We start from the raw sequence: 20,876 nt of genomic DNA, 5'->3' as shown, positions 1-20,876 counted from the left end.
ACCAGTATCCAGTAAAGCCTGACACATTTGTGGGTGTGATGTGCCAGGCCATTAAATAAAGACAGTCCAGTAAACTCGATTGTTCAGAAACAGCAGGAGAAGCATCGCAAGGGGTGGTGCTGCTGGTGAGGACACATTTGTGCCAGCAGCCTGAGTGGGCAGCAGCTGTGCGCAGGTGAGGGGAAGCCAGGAAGCACATGCCAAGAGCACTCCTGCCAGCAGAGACAAGGCCAGGGCTGAGGCCAATGGGAGAGGCAGGTCCAGGGTAGGGGGCTGCAAGGGCCATGCTGAGCTCCCTGCCCCTGCAGCAGCCGCACTGGCCCTCAGCAGATGTGCTGGCCGGCACACACTGGCAGATCCTGGCGTGCATCAGAGAGCAGCAAGTAGGGTGCTGGAAAGGGCTGGGGCCAGGCGGGTGGCAGAGCCTCATGCAGGGACTGGCTGGGGGTCCCCTCTGCTGCAGACACTGAACAAAGTATGGCAGGAGGAGGGCAGACAGAGCTCGTGGACAAGGGGCAGATCCTGGCCCTAGACACTCTATGAGCGCCTTGCAGCTCCTGGCAGGCTGCAGTGAGGTGCCCCTCAGCCTTCCCTCCTGTTCTCCCAGGGCACACGGCTGCCTCCTGCCCAGCTTCTCTTCGTGGCTTTTCATGGTGTTCCTTTTGGTACATGCTCTTCTCATCCTTTTTCTCTTTCTGATGGCTGGTTTAACTTTATTCTTTTGATGTACTGTGTAACACTGGCTTATGATATGGTAAAATTCCTGGTCATTAAACAAAGACAACAACAACAAAAGGTCGAAGAAGTGAGATGGAGAAAAATATTTTTATTGGACTAGTATTGCAAAGAATGAAAAGCAATTTTGAAATACATGAACAAAGCTGTTTCTCCCTTGCCCAGGTATATGTGAGGAAGATGTGCAGGTACCTCATTGATGGGGAAATACTGTAGATTAGAATAACATCCTCAGTGCCTCCTTTAGCTCCTTGTTCCTCATGCTGTAGATGAGGGTTTCAATGCTGGAGGCAACACCGAGTATAGAACTGAAACCACCAGGCCCAGGGATAGGGAGGTGGTGGAGGGAGGCTTCAGGTAGGCAACCATGGCAGTGATGCTATGCAGGGAGACCACGGCCAGGTGAGGGAGGCATGTGCAAAAGGCTTTGTGCTGGCCCTGCTCAGAGGGCATCCTCAGCACAGCCCTGACGACCTGCACATAGGACAGAGCAATGGAAACAAAACATCCAAATGCTAAACAGACACTGAATGCAAGTACGCCAACTTCCCTGAGGTAGGGATCTGAGCTGAAGAGCTTGAGTTGAGCTTTGAAGAGAACCTGAGGAGAGCTTTGACTCAAAACAGAGCACTTTGACACAAAACAGCACATCTTTACAATTGCTGAGCACTCTTCTCAGCACTCTTCTCATCCTAATCCAAAACATAGCACCCTTCCACCTACTAGGAGGAAAATGAACTCTGTCCTAACTGAAACCAGGACAAGGGTGCACTCTATTCCATCATCCAGGTCATTGACAAATAAGTTGAACAGGACTGGACTCAGTGTAGGTCCCTGGGAGACACTGCTGGCTACAGGCCTCCAACTAGACTCTGTTCCACTAAGCACGACCCTCTGAACTCTGCCAGCCAGCCAGCTCACAACCCACCTCACCGACCACTCCTCCATCTCATACTTCCTGAGCTTGCCTATGAGGATGTTATGGGAGACAGTGCTGAAAGCCTTGCTGAAGTCAAAGTAGACAACATCTGCTGCTCTCCCCTCACCCACTCAGCTAGTCATTCCATCATAGAAGCCTATCAAGTTGGTGAAGCATGGTTGCCCTTGGTGAACCCATGCTGACTACTCCTGATCACCTTCTTCTCTTCCACATGCTGGAGATGACCTCCAGGATGAGCTGTTCCATTGCCTTTCCAGGGACAGTGGTGAGGCTGACCAGCCTGTAGTTGCCTGGGTCCTCCTTCTTGCCCTTGTTGAAGAGCGATATGACATGAGCTTTCTTCCAGTCTTCAGGCAGCTCTCCTGTTCTCCATGACCTTTCAAAAATGATTGGCCAGCAGTAACATCTGCCAGCTCCCTCAGAACTCATGGATGTACCCATTAGGGCTCATGGATTTGTGGCTGTCAAGTTTGCCTAAGAGATCTCTGACCTGATCCTCTTCAACTAATGGAGAGTCCTCGTTTCTCCAGATTTCGTCCCTTGTTCCTAATGCCAGAGATTCCGGAGGGCTGCTCTTAGCAGTGAAGACTGAAGTGAAGAAGGCATTCAGTAATTCTGCCTTCTCTGTATCCTTTGTCATGAGGGCACCCACCTCATTAAGCAGTGGGCCCACGTTTTCCTTCCTCTTCCTTCTGCTCTTGATGTATTTGAAAAAGACCTTTTCTCGGACAATGTCCCTATATTCTTCCCAAGTGGCTTGTCCCCTTTTCCACTTTATGTGTACTTCCTTCTTCCATTTCAGTCATTCCAGGATCTCCTTGATCATCCAAGCAGGTCTCCTGCTCCCTTTGTCTGACATTTTGCTCACAGGAATACATAGCTCTTGAGCTTGGAGGACTTGGAGGTCAGTGCACTATTGCTGCCGGTGCACCATTGTGGCAGACATCAGCACCTGCTCTTCGGCTCTCAGCAACCCCACAACAGAAGGGTCCTGTGCGAGACAAGGCAAGGAAGACAACTATTTGATGTTCGCTGCATTCAAGGCAGTTATGCCAACAGTCCTCTGGTACCCTTTTGTTTAGTTGTTTACCCTTGGGAAAAAACAAACAAACAAACAAACAAACAAACAAAAAAAAAAACACAGAAACACAGAAACACAGAAACACTGTTTGGAGGCATGTCATTAGGGTTACCCAATGTTTACATTCCTCAAGAGCTATCATGACTGCCCCGAAAGAAAGAAGGGGAAGGTGCCATGCCTTGTTCCCTCCACCAAGTGGATTCATGAGTGTCGTAGCAGTAGCACCTCAAATAGTATTTATTGGTGCAGATTTAGGGAAAGAATCACAAGCCCATATTTGCTTTCCTAGTCGTAACTTAATAGTTTCTTGCAATACGTAGTTGCTTTACAGGTAGGGATTTGTAGCAATTTGTAATACAGACATCCATGAAAAGAGGAAGGAGGTGTCCTTGTGAACTATGGAATCCTACCAACCTACTGCTGCGATCCATGGGCGGGCTGACCCTCATAGGTCCTGATCGTTGATACCATGATGGCCTTGGAGAGGTCTTCAGAGCTGCAGGAGCAACCATAGACCTGGGGTTTTTGTGACAGCCTTTTGCTGCAGAGAACAGACCCAATGACAAGGGCTGGGCCATTCAGATGCCTCAGTGCCATGAAAATGGCTTTTTTCTGCTCAGGTCTGCTGCCCCCTCACACACAGCCAGGCTTGTGGCTCATCTCCCTGTGGAGGATGAAGAGGCAAAGCTCTGCTGGTGCCTGAGTAAGGGAGAAATACTCCACCTGTGAAGGACAGGGCTGCAGGGGAGGTGGCACAGGACAGGCACTGGCCTCTTTCTCCTACTCCCCACCCAGGGAGACTTGAGACCACAGGTCAGTGTCTGCACTGCCCACAAGTACCTGCAGCCCTGCATTCTGAGATTCATCTTCTCTCCTTCTGTAAAGAACATTTTTACTTCGTTTCTCACAGTTTGCGTTGGTGGACCTGGTACCTGGCACTGAAAGGCTGTGTCTCCCACCATGTTTCTTTGGTGAGTTCTTCCCATTGGAGAAGCAGAGCAACAGCTAATTGATTCTAGAAGACAACTGAAACAGCTTCTTCAGTGAATGCTTGAGCTCCTGGTTCCTCATGCTGTAGATGAGGGGGTTCACTGCTGGAGGTAACATTGAGTACAGAAATGCCACCGCAAAGTCCAGGTATAGGGAGGAGATGGAAGGGGGTTTCAAGCCAGCAAACATAATAGTGCTGAGATACAGGGAGACCACGGCCAGGTGAGGGAGGCATGTGGAAAAGGCTTTGTGCCGGCCCTGCTCAGTGGGCATCCTCAGCACGGCCCTGAAGACCTGCACATAGGACACCACAATGAAAACAAAACAGCCAAGACCTAAACAAAAGCTAAATACAATAAACCCAATTTCCCTGAGGTAGGCATCTGAACAGGAGAGCTTGAGAATCTGGGGGATTTCACAGAAGAACTGGTCCACAGCATTGCCGTGGCAGAGGGGAAGGGAAAATGTGTTGGCCGTGTGCAGGACAGCATTGAGAAAGCCACTGGCCCAGGCAGCTGCTGCCATCTGGGCACAAGCTCTGCTGCCCAGGAGGTTCCCATAGTGCAGGGGCTTGCAGATGGCAACGTAGCGGTCGTAGGCCATGGCGGTGAGAAGAAAAACCTCTGCTCCGGACAAGAAAATAAACAGAAAAACCTGTGCAGCGCACCCTTGATAGGAGATGGCCCTGGTGTCCAAGAGGACATTGACCATGGCTTTGGGGACAGTGGTGGAGATGCATCCCAGGTCGAGGAGGGCGAGGTTGAGGAGGAAGAAATACATGGGGGTGTGGAGGTGCTGGTCGCAGGCTATGGCAGTGAGGATGAGGCCGTTGCCCAGGAGGGCAGCCAGGTAGATGCTCAGGAAGAGGGCGAAGTGCAGGAGCTGCAACTCCCGTGTGTCTGCGAATGCCAGCAGGAGGAACTCACTCACAGAGCTGATGTTGGGCATTTGCTGGACACATTTGTCAAATGAGAACACACTGCCAAATGAGAAAAAAATAGAGGGTGTCACGAGTAAAGTCTGTGAGCAAAATTCAGTTAATTCCCAATTAAAGCCTTACATTTCCTGTTTCTAGAGGATCTTTTTCTCTCTCCCTGACTGGAGCCCTGCTCTTCGTTTCCTGAGTGTCCTGTACACTGCAGCCTCCTCTGCCCATCAGCTCCCAGTGAGCCTGCTCTGCTCCATTTGAGGTTCCTGGGAAGTGGCTCTCTCTGTTGAGTGAGAGGTGTTTGGCTGTGTGACTCTGGGTGCGTCTTGCCTGCTCAATATCCAGGAGACAAAATCAGCAGGTGGATCATGTATATCTGGCCGGAGCATCTCCTCCTGCTTCACCCGCCATGCACAGCACTCCCCGTCAGAATTAGACACCACCAGCTGCCATGCTGCGCAAGGGAAAGAAGCAGGCATGGGCAGGTAGGGCAGACCCAACCCAGTGCAGAGGCTGCGGTGTCAGTGAGGTAGAGCCTGTCCTCACAGCCCTGTGCCATCTGGCTGGCACAGCCAGGAGAGGGACAAGAGCTCTGGAGTGGAAGATGCGTTTGGAATATGCTCCTTGTCATATGGTAGGAATTTGGAGGTAAGACTTCTGTGGAGCAGGAGCTGGACTCGATGGTCCTTGTGGGTCCCTTCCAACTCGGGATATTCTTCTATGATTCTGCGATTCTGTGACTTCTTCCATGGAGGAAGGTGGAGGGGGCCTGCAGCAAATGTGACTACTTACACAGAGATTTAGGGTTCAGAAACCCCATATTCTCAGCTCCCAGGTTATACATGCCATGACAGAAGCTCTGAGGGGAAGGGAGGAGACATGGGGCTGCTGGAAGGAAGGTGCCTGAACTGCAGGGGATGGCAGGGAGGGAGCGACTCCCTCTCACTGCCTGCCCATGTCCCTGTTGCCTGCAGCTGTCCCTGCCAGCAGCTCTTTCTGTGTCCCCATGTCTCCTCCCATCCATGATCACGGACAACATTCCATCCGCTGTGTGCCTAGCTCTGCCCTGCAGACACCTCCCAGGGATGGGGACAGCTCTGGGGACATCTCCCTGTCTGCAGGTCCTAAAGAACAGCATAGAAAAGCCCTGGTGCACTCTGTGAGCAGAGAGAAGAAAAGGGATATTTTGAGGTTTGTCACTCACATCTTTATGTCTCAGTTCAGTGAAATAGGAAGCTCTGTTACCTGTGCAAATCCAAATACTCTGTTAACATAGAACCTACCCCCCAATCAGGGCAGGAAGAGGCAGGCAGAGAGTGCAGAAAGAGCCTTCTCTTTGCAGGCAGCCCCTGCCCTGCCCTTCCTCTGCTCAAGCCCCTGGGCAGCTCCTCGGGCAGGCTGAGTGCTGTGTCTGGCTGGCAGCAGAGGCCCTGCCCCAGCACACAGCCCCTGGGGCACAGCAGGGATCCTGCTCTGCACCACAGCCCTGGGCACCCCTGCAGCTGCCCTGCAGCACCTTCTCCTCCACACCGCACAAGCCACGAGAGACATCCTGGCAGCTCCTGGCCAGGCAGAGACATCCTGCATCCGGGAGCCCCTTCCAGGAACCTCCCCTGCACTGTCCTGCAGCCAGAGACTTACCGTGGGCAGAGCTGTGAAGGTTTCTCCTGCACTGAGCTCTCCTCTGCGTGCACCCTCCAGGCTGCCTGGAATCCCTTTCTGCCTGGGTGCCTGCAGTCAGAGGCCCCAGCCCTGCTGCGCTGTGCAGAGGAGCTGCTCCTGGGCACAGCTGTCTCTCTGCACCAGGGCACTCTTGCCAGGAGCTCTCTCTGTCCCAGGAGCCCGGCCCAGCTCAGCAGCACAGGCCCAGCCCAAGGCATTGCAATCACCCCTCTGGGGGCTTTCCTGATGAGCCCACAATCTTCAGGCACTGAGAGCAAGTTGAAGGAACCTCTCCAGAAGTCCAAGTCAGAGGCAAGTTTCCTGCAGTGTCCCCCTGAGGGCCAGCACTGACACAGACTCCCTTGGAGCTCGTTAGAGCAGAACATTGGAGGCAGTGAGGACAAGGAGACAAAAGCAATGTGAAGGTGACACTGATGCATAGACAAACTGGATGTGTTTCACCAAACACAAGGGCCAGGCCTTGACCTCCAGCCCCTGGGAAGGGAGATCCTTTCCCTTCACACAGTGCTCAGGGCTCTTCCTGGGGCAGTAGGAGATGGGGATATGCATGGCCAAGTGCAGGAGAATGGTACGACCCCTGCCTAGTTGATGGGTGGAGGTAAGGAGGCAATGAGGCTCTGCTGCTTTAAGGATAAGCTGTCTCCTGATGGGCCTCAGTGGCACACACAACAGCCGTAGCCTCAGGCACAGAGACCTATGTCCTGTTGGCACTTTCAGCCTTGCCACAGCCCTTGCTCCTCTCCACACCAGGCTGTCCAAGGGACTCTCACACCTGCACCTCTTTTCCTGCTGTCTCTACACCCTTATCTGTGTAGTGTCTCAGGGGATCTGAGATGAGTCTGATAACTTAGATTGCTTGCTGGCCATGCTCCTCATAAGGCAGCTCTCTAGGAAGCTGGCCTGCTTCCTGGTGAGCAGGCACCTCTGCTCTATGGCAGCCCTCGTGGTGCCCTGGCCCTTCTCCTCCTGGGCACTGCTCACTCAGCAGGGTCCCAGTCTGCCCTGATGTGTGGGGTTGCCCTTCCTCCAGTGCAGGACTAGGCTCTGATCCTTGTAAATGCCAAGAGGTTCCTGTATGCAAAATCCTGCAGTTTCTCAATATTTTCTCCACACTGATGGTCCATTCTATCAGGTGTTAATATCTGCAGGCAGACAGGTCACCTTGATTGTGCTATCTCTCACAAGATAACAGTAGCAGGTGTTTGTAGCACAGTTTGGGTAACACAGGAGTAACTAGCTGAATGGAATTACAGCACAAAATCACTGAAGGGTAGGGGATGGAAGGCTGCCGGATTCCACTTTTTCTGTTCTTCCTTCTCATGCATGCTGTTATTTTGTCTGGAACTGCCTCCAATATACAAAACGCAGCACCTAATAATCTAACACCATCTAATAGGAAGAAAATTAAGTCTATCCCAGCCAACACATGGACAATATCCACCCCATATTCTATACCATCTGCATCATGCTCAGCTATAGTACTTTCCAATTATTCACCACCACTCTTTTGATATTCACACAGAGATATCATGCCTTTAGTCTATGGGTGTCCTGGAGTTGGCTAGGATTGAGTTAATTTTCCTCCTAGTAGCTGGTATGATGCTGTGTTTTGGATTTAGCATGAGAAGAATGCTGATTACACCCTGATGGCTTAGTTGTTGCCCAGCAGTGGAGGGCTGGGGGTGCCTGAGAAGCTGGGGGGGACAGAAGCAAGACAGCTGACCCCAAGTGGCCAAAGGGATGTTCTAGACCACACGATGTCATGCTGAAAAATCAATATGGGCTGGCTGCCCAGGGTAGGGGGTATCACTACTGTGGGACAGGCGATCACCATCATGATGATCATCATCATTGTTCGTATTATTTGTCTTCCCTTTATGTCCTATTAAACTGTCTTTATCTCAACCCATGATATCTATTTTAATATATTTTATTTTTTTCCCCTCCTCATTGTTTCCTGCATCCGCTGGGGATGTAGCCAATGACAGATCTGACCACAGCATATTAAAAGAAAGCTGTTATAAGCATTAGTTGATTTTAATATTTGCTGATCACAACGTGTTTTTGTTTGTTTGTTTGTTTGTTTGTTTTTTCCTTTTTTTTTTTTCTTTTCTTTTAATCTCAGGTCTGTTTTGCTTGATTTCAGAATTGTGTTGTATAGCACATTATTTATTGTATGTCTCCCCTGTCATGCTGTTTATCTTTTCTGATGGCTGGTTTAACTTTATTCTTTTGATGTACTGTGTAACACTGGCTTATGATATGGTAAAATTCCTGGTCATTAAACTAATCTGGTACTTGCACTCAGCATTGCCATTACCTCCATATCTTGGGAGACATCTCTCAGAAACTATTAAGAATTACACTCAGGACCTTTTCTCCTCAGGAAACCAAGCTGTGGGGGAGACAAGAGGAAGACACTTTTCCCCACTGGTTCACTCTCCCTCTCTGCTAGCTACACTAACTCTTCAAAGTTGTGAATATTCTTGGGATGGTCAAACCATCATGTTCCTATTGTTATGTCTCCTGAATGTGTTTCAGAACAACTTAAGAATACCATTCAGATATCTCTCTGGTGGCAGGAGAATTTAGAGTGACAAGGAGTGTGTGAGGATATGGGTAGGCACCTAGAGCAGTGGGCACCTCCAAAGCTTTGGAAGGTCACCCCCGAGCAAGTGCAGAATGTTTGCGTACCTGAAGCCTTCCTCCATTTCCTCCACATCCTTGGACATGGTGGTGTCATTTCTGTACTTGGTGGTGCCTCCAGCACTGAATCCCCTCATCTACAGCTTGAGGAACCAGGACCTGAAAGCCACACTGAAGAAACTGATTCTAGTGGTAATAATTATTTAGCAATAAATTAGCTATCTCACTTTTCTAGTTTTACTCAAGTTAATCTCAAGCAATTTGTGACAATTAGGTATAGAGTTCTTTAAAATTCTGTTTCCAGTTAGATGTTTGCTTTCATTCCTCTTTTCCAGATGACCAGTCCTCTGTGTGACCCAGAGGCTTTCTTGGAAATGTGTTTATTCCTAAATGACACCTGGTCTCTGTTTTGGCATCTTGTTAGTAAAAGGAACTTGCACAGTGCTCAGGGTTCTTCTTCCCAAACTGGAATGCAGAAGATGCTCAGGGAATATCAGGCTCAAGGTCTTGGTGTTGTACTGGGGTTCCACCCGGACACAGGGGCATGGGGGCACAGAGTCCTGGGTGAGGGTGTCAGGGCTTCACTGAGGCATCACTAGTGGATGCTCAGTGCCCCTGGAGACCCTGACCGGTCGAGAAGCAGCTTCCTGGGTTTGAATTGTGACAGGAGTGGTGGCATCAAGGAGGTATAGGGAGCCACCAAGTCCTTTGCTGGTCTGGGCAGAGCAGGAAGGGGGTCCAGGGCATTTGTTGCCTCCCTGCAACCTGACAGGACCTGCAAGGTGTTCGTGGAGCATCCAGGGCCAGGATCTGCACCGTGGTGAACAGGGAGAGGACAAAGCCTCTCTGAAAAAGAGGCTGAAACTGAAAAATGTCCCTCCTCTGTCCTGTGGTGTGACAGCGCCACTGTGGAACAGGTTACCTTTATTTGATAGAGTTCTTGTGTAATTTGCTTTGATGGTGGCACAAAAAGAGAGTTCCTTCACCAGTGATGTAATCCTTCTTCATGTTAGGACACAACTCAACGTCCTTCACTCTGCTTTTTCTCATGGATGAACTGGGTTAGGTCTCCTTGATTATGCTGAGGCCCAATGCAATGCTTTTGCCTTCTGCTACTTGTACTGGGTTCAGCAATAAAAGGTGGAAACAGGAAGCAGAGAGGAGGCAAGGGCTCTTGTTGGGAAAACGTCGGTCCTCTTCCTGAATACCACCTATGTGCATTGAGGACCTGCTTCAAGGACGTGGTCAAGCATTGCATGTTTGTAGGAAGCAGAGAGTAATTTCTTTCCTCTGCACTTCCACATGGGCTTTATTTGTCTTGCTTGTTTGTTTTCCTTCTTTCCCTTTCCCATCCCTTTTCCCTTTTCCCCTTTTCCCCTTTCATTGTTTTTTTTTTTTTTTTTTTTTCCCTTTAGGTAAATTGTTTAGTTCATAATAATCTTTCCATTAATTATAATTATTATTATTATTATTTCCCTTTAATTATATTATCCATATCTCAACCCATAAGTTGTTCTTTACTTTACTTCTTCCCCTCCTCATCTAAGGAGGGGGAGTGAGAGAGTGTTTCTGGTGTTTAGCTGCCTAGCACAGAAAACCACCACACTACTCCAGCACAATATGTGTGACCTTCCCTTACTCCGCGCATTGACCTCATGGGTCATTTCGCATTTTTCACTTTCAAAACCTTAGTTGGATGGGGGCCATTTCCAAAGCGGGGCAAGCTGATGGGTTCTGGCTCAGCCATTTTAAGCATGCTGTACTTGAGTTTATCAGCCTGAGTTTGCTAAAGATGACCCAGGAAGGTAAATGGATGTTCACGCGTCTAGTAGGAATAAGGGAGAGTATCTCAGGTTTCCAAGGGCCATTTCAAATCTAGGTCAGTCCCAGCAACCCACTGAAGAAGAGGTTTGTCTTGGAAGGGGTTTCCTGTGCTGCACTGGGTTGCAGTTGCAGGGACAAAGACCACTGCTGGCAGTGGAGGTGCCCTGGGAACTCCACCTGGCTCCACCTGATTTTCCCAAAGGGCTCCGGCCTCCTGCAGGTCTTTTCTGACACCTGCCAGTGCAGGGAAGTGCCTGAAATGCAACGGGGCCACTGGAGGTTTTCCCTGGTGGTTTATGGTCAGACAGGTGAATGTCCACTTTTCCACCTGCCTGTCTGGACCCATGCACTTCCCATGGTTCTCCTGGTACTTTTTAATCATTCAGACCACTCTCACCAACCCAGTTGCTGCTTTGAGTTTCAGTGAGTTCAAGCTCACCCATCTCTCAGCAGTCTTTTAATGGTTTCCTTAGTAAGACCCTCATCATTTATCGTTGAATTACTATGATATGGATTAATATTAACACAATTATTTGAAATTTCCTATTAATCACTGAAAAATACATCATGTATAGTCATCCTTTTGGGAAGGTAAACATCACTGGAGGCAACAAAATAAGGAACTTAAACTTTTTTTGTTTCTTTGTTTTTTGTTTTTTGCAAATTGCAGCATGATTTCCTGTTGTTTGTTTTGAAATAGGAAAACTGTTCTTCCCACCTAAGCAGGGCTTCAAAGGAGAAACCCTAGACCAATACTTACTGGAGAATGATGCTCTCAACTGAAACACAACAAAATTCAGCCTTTAAAATGAAGAAAGATTTTTATTAGATGCTCTTTGAAATCTTCCCCTTTAACTAGAATAATGAAAGCTCTACAATTAGCTGAACAGTCTTGAAGACTTGAAGAAAATGGTGGGAGAGATATGGCTGCTTAGGAGTTTCTGTGTTTTAATGAGTTCCATGGAGTATTTTGGTGCTGAGTCAATGAAACTTGGGTACTGAGCGGAGAATGATGCAACTGTGCGAAAAGCAAATGCAAAAGGAAAAGCTGAAGTGACTTGGAATATTAATGGGCCCCACTGAGGGCTGTTCCTAACAAAGCTTCCCCAGGGACATGTTAGGACAGATAATTGGAGGCCATAATTACAGACAGGCAAAGCACTGTGCTGAGAAAAGTCTTGGTTGGTTTTGGTGAAGCAAAAGGGCCAAGGCCTGACCCCAGCCACTGCGAGGAGAGATCCTGCATCCCCATGTCTGCCTCAGGATGTTTCTTGGGGGTCTGAGGAATGTGGTGAGCAATGTGATGCCATGAGAACAACACTGGTATGATACCGCCCTGCCTCTGCACAGGGTTGCAAGGAACCAAAGAGGCTGCACTGCAGTGACTATATGTCGTCTTCTCATAAAGAGAAGCCAAAGGGACAGGGCTGTTGGGTCCTTCCATTCTTGCCAGCACTCTCTGCCTTCTCCTCTGCATGATTTAAAATGCTGTCCCACACCTTTTCCTACTTCCTGGAAGTCTGCAGACAGCCATCTCTGTTCACCACCTTGCTCTCATCCCAGCATTTCCATCATTTCACAAATGTCTCATCAACCCTCACCAGCTGTTCCTTGAAAAAAGAAGTGAGGGTCTGATCATAGATACTCACCAGCATCTTCCAAGCCATGGGCCTGCTGCTGGCCTTGCAGCTTCTTGGCTACACACAGCCAAGCCTTCTGCCTCCTGCTGTGCAGTCATGGACTCAAGCAGAAGGGACAGGACAACCCATATGGGGGCCTTCTTTCTGTCTGGGTCCTCCTGGGTCTGGAGGCAGACGGGATCCCACAGTCAGCATGCCAAGCAGGTCCCTTCTTCTAGCCTTCCAGGGCCACTGGCAGATGTCAGCCCAAAAGTACAGATCCCAGGGAGAAGTCAAGGGTGACCTGCCAACTAGAGACACAAGTGACCTCACAGTCCCTTTCTGTGACATGTTCCTGCTGCTGCCCTATCTACTGCAGAGGCAGAAGTGACCTCACAGTCCCTGCCACAGTCACATTCCTCCTGCTGGGGCAGGAGATCCTGAGGTAGAGCTGACCTCCCTCTACTCTCCTAGGGACTAGATTTGACCTTTCTGGGTTAGAGATTAAGCAAAGTTTTAGATGGAGCATTTGGTGTTCTCCTTGTGGTGTCAGGTCTCTGGTTAGGGTATGGGCACACATGATGCTTAAGGGTTTTGTTTACATCTGTCAAGAAGTCTAGGATGAAATAGAGCAATTTAATGTTAGTGTTAGGGGCAATGATTTGGATGAGCAAGAGAGTAAATGTAAGGGAAAGGGGCTATAGGCTGAGTTTTTCTTCAGGTGATACTTTGATTTCTGCATTACAATAGTGGAGTCCTGTCAGGGTGTTTGTGTAATGTTTAGGTTGAGGGATTATTGTTACTGTTGAAAATAGTTTATAGGCCCTACAAGACTGTTTGAAGTCAGTGTTACAGCAGCCTCAACATTACATGAACCCTCTTACCTCCGCAAAGGTAAGCTTCTGAGCTCCTCCTCCCTTCTCTTCCCTCCCCCAAATCTCACATCTGTCCTGGCCAGATTATTCCTGACCTCCCCATATCAGTCATCTAACTGGGATCAGCTTTCTGATGGCTTTCATTATATCAAAGTACCTGTCTCACCTCTGCTTGCTACTCTATTCCGTAGTATTAGACTGCTCTATACTCTACACTCTGTTGGCCATTCTAGTCTGTAACTATGAAAGCCTCGCATGGGAACTGTTATGGCAGATAACGGGAGGCCCTGATTACAGACAGGCAAAGACACTGTGCTGAGAAAAGTCTTTGTTTGTTTTGCTGAAGCAGAATGCCAAGGCCTGACCCCAGCCACTAGGAGGGGAAATCCTGCACCCCCAGCACCTCCATGTCTCACTCAGGGCTCTTCTTGGAGAGTGATGTAACTGCTTGAGCAAGTCAAGTCAGGAGGCACAAAAGTTGAAGTTACTTGGAGTATTAATGGGCCCCACTGAGGGCTGTTACTAACAAAGCCTCCCCAGGGCCTTGTTAGGGCAGATAATTGGAGGCCATGATTACAGACAGGCAAAGCGCTGTGCTGAGAAAAGACTTGGATGGTTTTAGTGAAGCAGAATAGTGAAGACCTACCACCAGCTACTGGAGGGGAGATCTTGTACCCCATGTCTAGCTCAGGGCTCTTCCTGGTGATCTGTGGGATGTTCTGGGCAGTGTGATGCCATGAAAAGAACAGTGGTATGACACCTCCCAGCCTCTGCAAGGGTTGCAAGGAAGGAAGGAGGCCCCACTGCAATGACTACATCTCATCACTTCATAAGCTCTAGACAAGGGGACAAAAACTTCAGGGCTGTTGGGACCTTCCCTTCTCACCAGCACCCTCTGCCTTCTCCTCTGAAGGCATTCCTATGCTATTCCACACTTTGCCCTATTTCCTTGAAGTCTGCAGAAACCCATGTCTGTTCACCACCTTGCTCTCATCCTGGCATTTCCATCATTTCACCAATGTCTCATCAACCTTCACCAGGTATTCCTTGAAACACAAAGACAGGATTTGATTACAGACACTCTTTGGGTGACCTCTGGCACAACAGCACTACCCTTTGAGGGACATTTCTTTTTCATTGAGGCCAGTGCCAACTTTCCAGGGCACAGTTTGTGGAAGTTTTTTTCTCTCCTGCTCCTTCCTACTATCAAAGAAAGCTCCATCAGGGTGGAAACCACTCCTGAAGTAGGCATCCCAACCCAGCAGGCTCCTTGTGGCCTGGCACCCAACCAGACACAAGTAACCTCACCAGCATCTTCCAAGCCATGGGCCTGCTGCTGGCCTTGCAGCTTCTTGGCTACACACAACCAAGCCTTCTGCCTCCTGCTGCCCAGTCAAGGTATTAAGCAGAAGGGACATGACAACCCATATGGGGGCCCTCTTTCTGTCTGGGTTCTCCTGGGTCTGGAGGCAGACGGGATCCCACAGTCAGCATGCCAAGCAGGTCCCTTCTTCTAGCCTTCCAGGGCCACTGGCAGATGTCAGCCCAAAAGTGCAGATCCCAGGTCTATGTCAAGGGTGACCTGTCAGCTACAGACAGAAGTGACATCGCAGTCCCTTTCTGTGACACGTTCCTGCTGCTGCCCTATCTACTGCAGAGGCAGAAGTGACCTCACAGTCCCTGCCACAGTCAAATTCCTCCTGCTGGGGCAGGAGATCTCGAGGTAGAGCTGACCTCCCTCTACTCTCCTAGGGACTAGATTTGACCTTTCTGGGTTAGAGATTAAGCAAAGTTTTAGATGGAGCATTTGGTGTTCTCCTTGTGGTGTCAGGTCTCTGGTTAGGGTATGGGCAAGCATTATGCTTAAGGGTTTTGTTTACATCTGTCAAGAAGTCTAGGATGAAATAGAGCAATTTAATGTTAGTGTTAGGGGCAATGATTCGGGTGAGCAAGAGAGTAAATGTAGAGGAAAGGGGCTATGGGCTGAGTTTTTCTTCAGGTGATACTTGGATTTCTGCATTACAATAGTGGATTTCTGCACACACTGAGAAAAAGTCTCTCTCCAGATTTTCTGTTGGCCCACTTTAAGTACTGGATGGATGCTCTAAGGTCTCCTCAGAGCCTTCTCCAGGCTGAACAACACCAACTCCCTCAGCCTGTTTAAATAGGAGAGGTACTCCAGCCCCTTCATCACCCTTGCGGTCCTTGTCTGGAGTCACTATAATAGCTTCAAGTCATTCTTGTATTGGGAGCCCCAGAGCTGAACGCAGTACTGCAGGTGGTGTCTCATGAGAGCAGGTGGGAGTCTCATGAGGTTCCCGCAAGCAACCTCTCAAGCCTGTCCGGTTCCTTACCGCCAAGAAGGAACATGACGACCTATAGCCAGGCCTTCTTCCTGTAAGGGTCCTACTGGCTGTGTAGGCAGAGGGGATCTCACAGTTGGCATGGCAACCGAGTGTCTGCTTGTACTGGGTCTGACAGGGATGGAGTTAACTTGCCCTGCAGCAGCCCACATAGTGTTGTGCTCTGCGCGAGGGGAAGTTGCTCAAGGACTCCTCCTAGCTTGGCATCAGCCACAATTGAGCTGAAAATGTGCTCCGTGTCATCATAAAGGGAGATAACAAAGAAGGTCAATGGTGTTGACCCAAGTGCCCATGACTGAGGGATGCTGCTGGTATCTGGCTGGCAGGAGGACTTTGTACCACTAATGTCCAGCAACCCTCCCCCTCACATCATCATCCCTTTCTTTAGTCCAAATATCAGCAGTCTGGCTAAAGGAAGACTGCAGAAGACCATGGCAAAGGCCTTGATAAAGTCCAGGTTCACCACACTGCCTTCTTTCCCCTTCCTTACTGCTTCAGCAATTTTTTTTTTTTTTCTGCCACATACCTGAAGATGGCTATGGCAGGACTTTCCCCGTCATGTCACCAGGAGCAGAGGTGACAGCTACAATTCTCCTCGCCGTTTTATTTATATATTTGTTTATTTATTGTCATTCCTTAAGATACTTTTGATGCCTGCCTTTTCCAAGTCCCCAGAAATCTCTGAGCCAAACCTCTGACAGCCCAGTCCAGAAAGTCATGGTAGTGTGACATGGAGGAGAGAAGCATGTGCATTGAATCTGTGCAAGAGGAATGACAGAAATCTCACAGGGACAACAGGGGTTGTTTCTGGAGTCAAACAGGGCAGCGTCAGGGCTCTGTGAGGTGCCTATGTCTGAGCTGGCCACCCATGCTCCTCATACACATGGGGCTGTTGAGAGACACAGGTCCCTGCCTTGCACATCCACAGGCAGTGCACTGCAGTGCCTGCAGTGTCCCTGTGGCTCCTGCAGCCACTGCCAGAGGCTGGGAGGCACCTCAGCCACGTGGTGCCTCGCCCTGCTCTGCCCTCCCCTGAGATACCCCAGGACGTGAGGAATGGGCACAGGGACCTCGGTTCAAGGAAGCACATCCCAGAGCTGCCTTCAGGTGGCTTCACAGGGGATGTTACTTGGCCTTGTGACGCTATCTGTCCAGCTGGCCTTCATGAGACTTCTAGGAATAGCTGATGGCCTTTGTGCTCCTTCGTGTTCATCTCTCCACATGCATATGATGTGCCTGCTGTCACCAGCATTGGGTTTCTCTTTCCATGTCTCCCATGCACATACAGCAGGCCCTGCTCTTCTGGGAAATCCTATCCCCCGAAGAGCAAGTGAGCAATGAGCAATGGCCTGGTCAGTCATTGCTGAGCCTCCTCCCCATACACCCCACAGCTCTGAGCTTGTGATGACACTCTCCAGAGTATGAAAAACTATTAAAAAGAAAACCTTGTTCCTGCAATGCTTTATGAGTCATATGTAGAAGACAATGGGCTTTGGCTTTTTTTTTTTTTTTTTTTAAAAAAAAAAGATATCAGGTCATCAGTTTCCTCACTGCATGCTTGAGCTCCTGGTTCCTCATGCTGTAGATGACGGGGTTCACTGCTGGAGGCACCACTGAGTACAGAACTGACACCACCAGGTCAAGGGATGGGGAAGAGATTGAGTTGGGCTTCAGGTAGGCAAACAGGACAGTGCTGACAAACACAGAGACCACGGCCAGGTGAGGGAGGCACATGGAAAAGGCTTTGTGCCGGCCCTGCTCAGAGGGCATCCTCAGCACAGCCCTGAAGACCTGCACATAGGAAATAACAATGAAAACAAAACAACCAAAGCCCAAAGAAAAACTGAAAACAAGTAGCTTAAATTCTCTGAGGTACGCATCTGAGCAGGAGAGCTTGAGGATGTGAGGGACTTCACAGAAGAATTGGTCCACAGCATTGCCATGGCAAAGGGGCAGGGAAAATGTGTTGGCCATGTTCAGGACAGCATTGAGAAAGCCACTGCCCCAGACAGCTGCTGCCATGGTGGCACAAGCTCTGCTGCCCAGGAGGCTCCCGTAGTGCAGGGGCTTGCAGATGGCAACGTAGCGGTCATAGGCCATGATGGTAAGAATTGAAAACTCTGAACCAAAGAAGAATATATAAAAGAGGACTTGTGCAGCACACCTTTGACAGGAGATGGTCTTGTTGTCCCAGGTGGAGTTGGCCATGGCTTTGGGCAGAGTCGTGGTGATGCAGACCAGGTCGAGGAGGGTGAGGTTGAGGAGGAAGGAGTACATGGGGGTGTGCAGGCGGTGGTCGCAAGCTACAGTGGTGAGGATGAGGCCGTTGCCCAGGAGGGCAGCCAGGTAGATGCCCAGGAAGAGCGCGAAGTGCAGGAGCTGCAGCTCGCGTGTGTCTGCGAATGCCTGCAGGAGGAACTCAGTCACAGAGCTGCTGTTGGGCATTTGCTGCTTTTGTACTTGCTTGTCTGTTGAAGAGGAGAAGGCAGAAAAATGTTAGAAAAGTGTTCTCTGAGGAAAGGAGGCAATAAAACTGAAGGCTGGCTAACTGAAAGTCAGATAAATGTCAGCTCGGTAAGATTTGCAGTATCGTTGCAAACAACTGAGCTGATTGCAGAGGAGAGCTGCAAGTATTTTCCTCACTTTATTTTATCCTTGTTGCCCTATCCTAGTTGAGGTATTGGCTTGTGGAACTCCCTGACATTACTTCCACACTCCTGGTGAAATCCTGTGGATGTGAGGAAGCAAAGGGACTGTCCCTTGGGAAAGACTGAGCAGAGCAGCTCTGCCTATCAGTCATCTTCTCAGCTGTCCTGTGCTACCCTTTTGTGAGCTGCAGGACCATCCCACTCAGGTGTTTCCCTGAGAAGAAACTGGAGACAGCTGAAAGCAGAGAAGCCCCAGTCCAAGTGCAGCTGGACAGAATCCTCACCTTGTCTGTAGGGGACTGATCAGGATCTTAGCTTTTTCCTCCTAGCCAGGGGTGCGGAGGCCTCACTCTAGCTGCCCCCAGACAGCCATCCAGCAGCACCAACATGGCCTTAGCACGGACCTGTCTCTTCCTTCAGGCACTTGGATAACACAAGGATGCCACGACAGAGCTGCATCCTGCTGGAGAGCAGCCTGCAGCTGGGGAGGACACCCCTCAGACAGAGCTGGATATTTGCAAGCTGGGGTATCCCAATATCCAGTCTGCATCCCCTGCAGTGTCTGGAGGACGCTCAGCCACCACACTCTTGGTTGACCAGGGGTAGCTAGGTTATGACACTCTAAAGAGCTTCTGCCACATTTCCTCACCTCACAGTGCAATCCAGCAGGACTCTCAAAGCCTACTGCATTGCCCACTGCCCTCCCAGAAAGAAGACCCAGCAGGAGACCATTCCAGGACCAGCAGACAGCTCTCAGCATCCTTCCACTCCCAACTGCCTCCAAGCCCTCTCTCCTCCTCTCCGCTCCCTGTGCCACCTGTGGTCAGAGCCCCCAGCCCTGCTGCGCTGTGCAGAGGAGCTGCTCCTGGGCACAGCTGTCTCTCTGCATCATAGGAGTTTTTGAAATGTGTTTTCTCTGTCCCAGGAGCATGGACCAGCCCAGCAGCACAAGCCCAGCCCAGGGCACTGCAGTCATCCCTCTGGGGGCTTTCATGATGAGCCCACAAGCCTCAGAGACAATTGAAGACATCTCTCCAGAAGTCCAAGTCAGAGGCAAGTTTCCTGCAGTGTCCCCCTGAGGGCCAGTACTGACAAAGACTCCCTTGGAGCTTGTTAGAGCAGAACCCTGGAGGCAGTGATGACAAGGAGACAAAGGCAATGTGAAGGTGACACTGATGTGTAGGAAAACTGGATGTGTTTCACCAAGCACAAGGGCCAGGCCTTGACCTCCAGCCCCTGGCACAGGAGATCCTTTCCCTTCACACAGTGCTCGGGGCTCTTCCTGGGGCAGTAGGAGCTGGGGATTTCTTTCTCTTCATGTCCAGTCTCAACATCCTGAAGTCAACATTGTGGCATTATTTCTGTCTCTTTCCATTTTCTCCTAGACAGGAAAGCTACAGCAGCTCCAAAACCACCCTTCAGGCAGTCTCAAGCTCCTTTTGCTCTGCTTGGATGCTCTATGCCACTGGGCCAGATAAACCCAGATCTCTCAGAACGTCTGCACAAAGCAGGTGCTTTAGGCCCTGAACCCCACCTTGGCAGAACCTCTCTGGGTACTGTCCTGCACCTCTCCTAAATAAGGAGCTACTCACTGGGACACCCCTGTGCAGGTGGTGTCACACCGTATTGGAACTGAGTCTGATAACTCAGATCTTCTTGGTGGCCATGCTCCTCGTAAGGCAGCTCTGTAAGAAGCTGGCCTGCTTTCTGGTGAGCAAGCACCACGGCTCGTATGGCATCCCTCGGGGTGCCCAGGCCCTCCTCCTCCTGGAAACTTCTCACTCAGCAGCGTCCCAGTCCTGATGTGTGGGGTTCCTCTTCCTCCGGTGCAGGACTGGGCTCTTCTCCTTGTAAATGTCAAGATATTTGTATAGGGAAAATCCTGTAGTTTCTCAAGGTTCCCCTGGATAGATGCTCCATTCTGTCAGCTGTTAATGTCTGCAGGCAGATGGCTCACCCTGATTGTGATGATTTGGCGAACTACAGGCCTGTCTGTCTGACCTCTGAGCGAGGGAGGTTCATGGAGCAGGTTATCTTGAGTACCATCACACAGCAGGACAACCAGGTGATGAGGCCCAGTCAGCATGAGTTTACCAAAGCAGACCCTGCTTGACAAATCAGATCTCAGTCTATGAGAAGGTGATTTGCTCACTGGATGACAGAATGGCTGTGGATGCCATCAACCTAGACTTCAATAAGGTTTCTGAAGCCATTTCCCACAGCATTCTCCTTGGCAGAAACCAACTGCACAGCGCTGGGATGGATGCACGCTTCATTGCGTTAAAAACTGGCTGAATGGCCGGGTCCAAAGAATTGTGGTGAATGGAGCTAAATGCAGCTGGAGACCAGTCACTAGTGGTGTCCTCCAGAGCTCAGTACTGGCTCCAGTTCTCTTCAATATCTTCATCAATGATCTGGATGAGGGGATCGAGTGCACCCTCAGTGAGTTTGTAGACAAGACCAACTTAGAAGTGAGACTTGATCTACTCAAGGGTTCTGCAGAGGGATCTGGATAGGCTGAACCCATGGGCTGAGGCCAACTCT

General features: G+C 49.9%; 2 protein-coding genes across 2 annotated transcripts; both read right to left on the bottom strand.

Moving 5' to 3' along the window:
* Positions 1-3,761: 3,761 nt before the first annotated feature.
* Positions 3,762-9,089, bottom strand: LOC311216559 (olfactory receptor 14C36-like; the record flags this gene model as incomplete). The annotated part of the gene is made up of 2 exons (XM_084298083.1): positions 3,762-4,725; positions 9,052-9,089. The coding sequence occupies 2 exons, from the start codon at positions 9,087-9,089 to the stop codon at positions 3,762-3,764; spliced, it is 1,002 nt and encodes a 333-aa protein (XP_084154209.1).
* Positions 9,090-17,214: 8,125 nt separating this feature from the next.
* Positions 17,215-18,129, bottom strand: LOC311216558 (olfactory receptor 14J1-like; the record flags this gene model as incomplete). The annotated part of the gene is made up of 1 exon (XM_084298082.1): positions 17,215-18,129. One exon carries the CDS (start codon positions 18,127-18,129, stop codon positions 17,215-17,217), a length of 915 nt encoding a protein of 304 aa, XP_084154208.1.
* Positions 18,130-20,876: the final 2,747 nt, after the last annotated feature.

Source organism: Netta rufina (genome assembly GCF_964035555.1).
Source record: "Netta rufina genome assembly, chromosome: 18".
NCBI lineage: Eukaryota > Metazoa > Chordata > Aves > Anseriformes > Anatidae > Netta > Netta rufina.
Note: the sequence above shows the minus strand (reverse complement) of the source record. Positions and strands in the feature narration are given on the sequence as shown.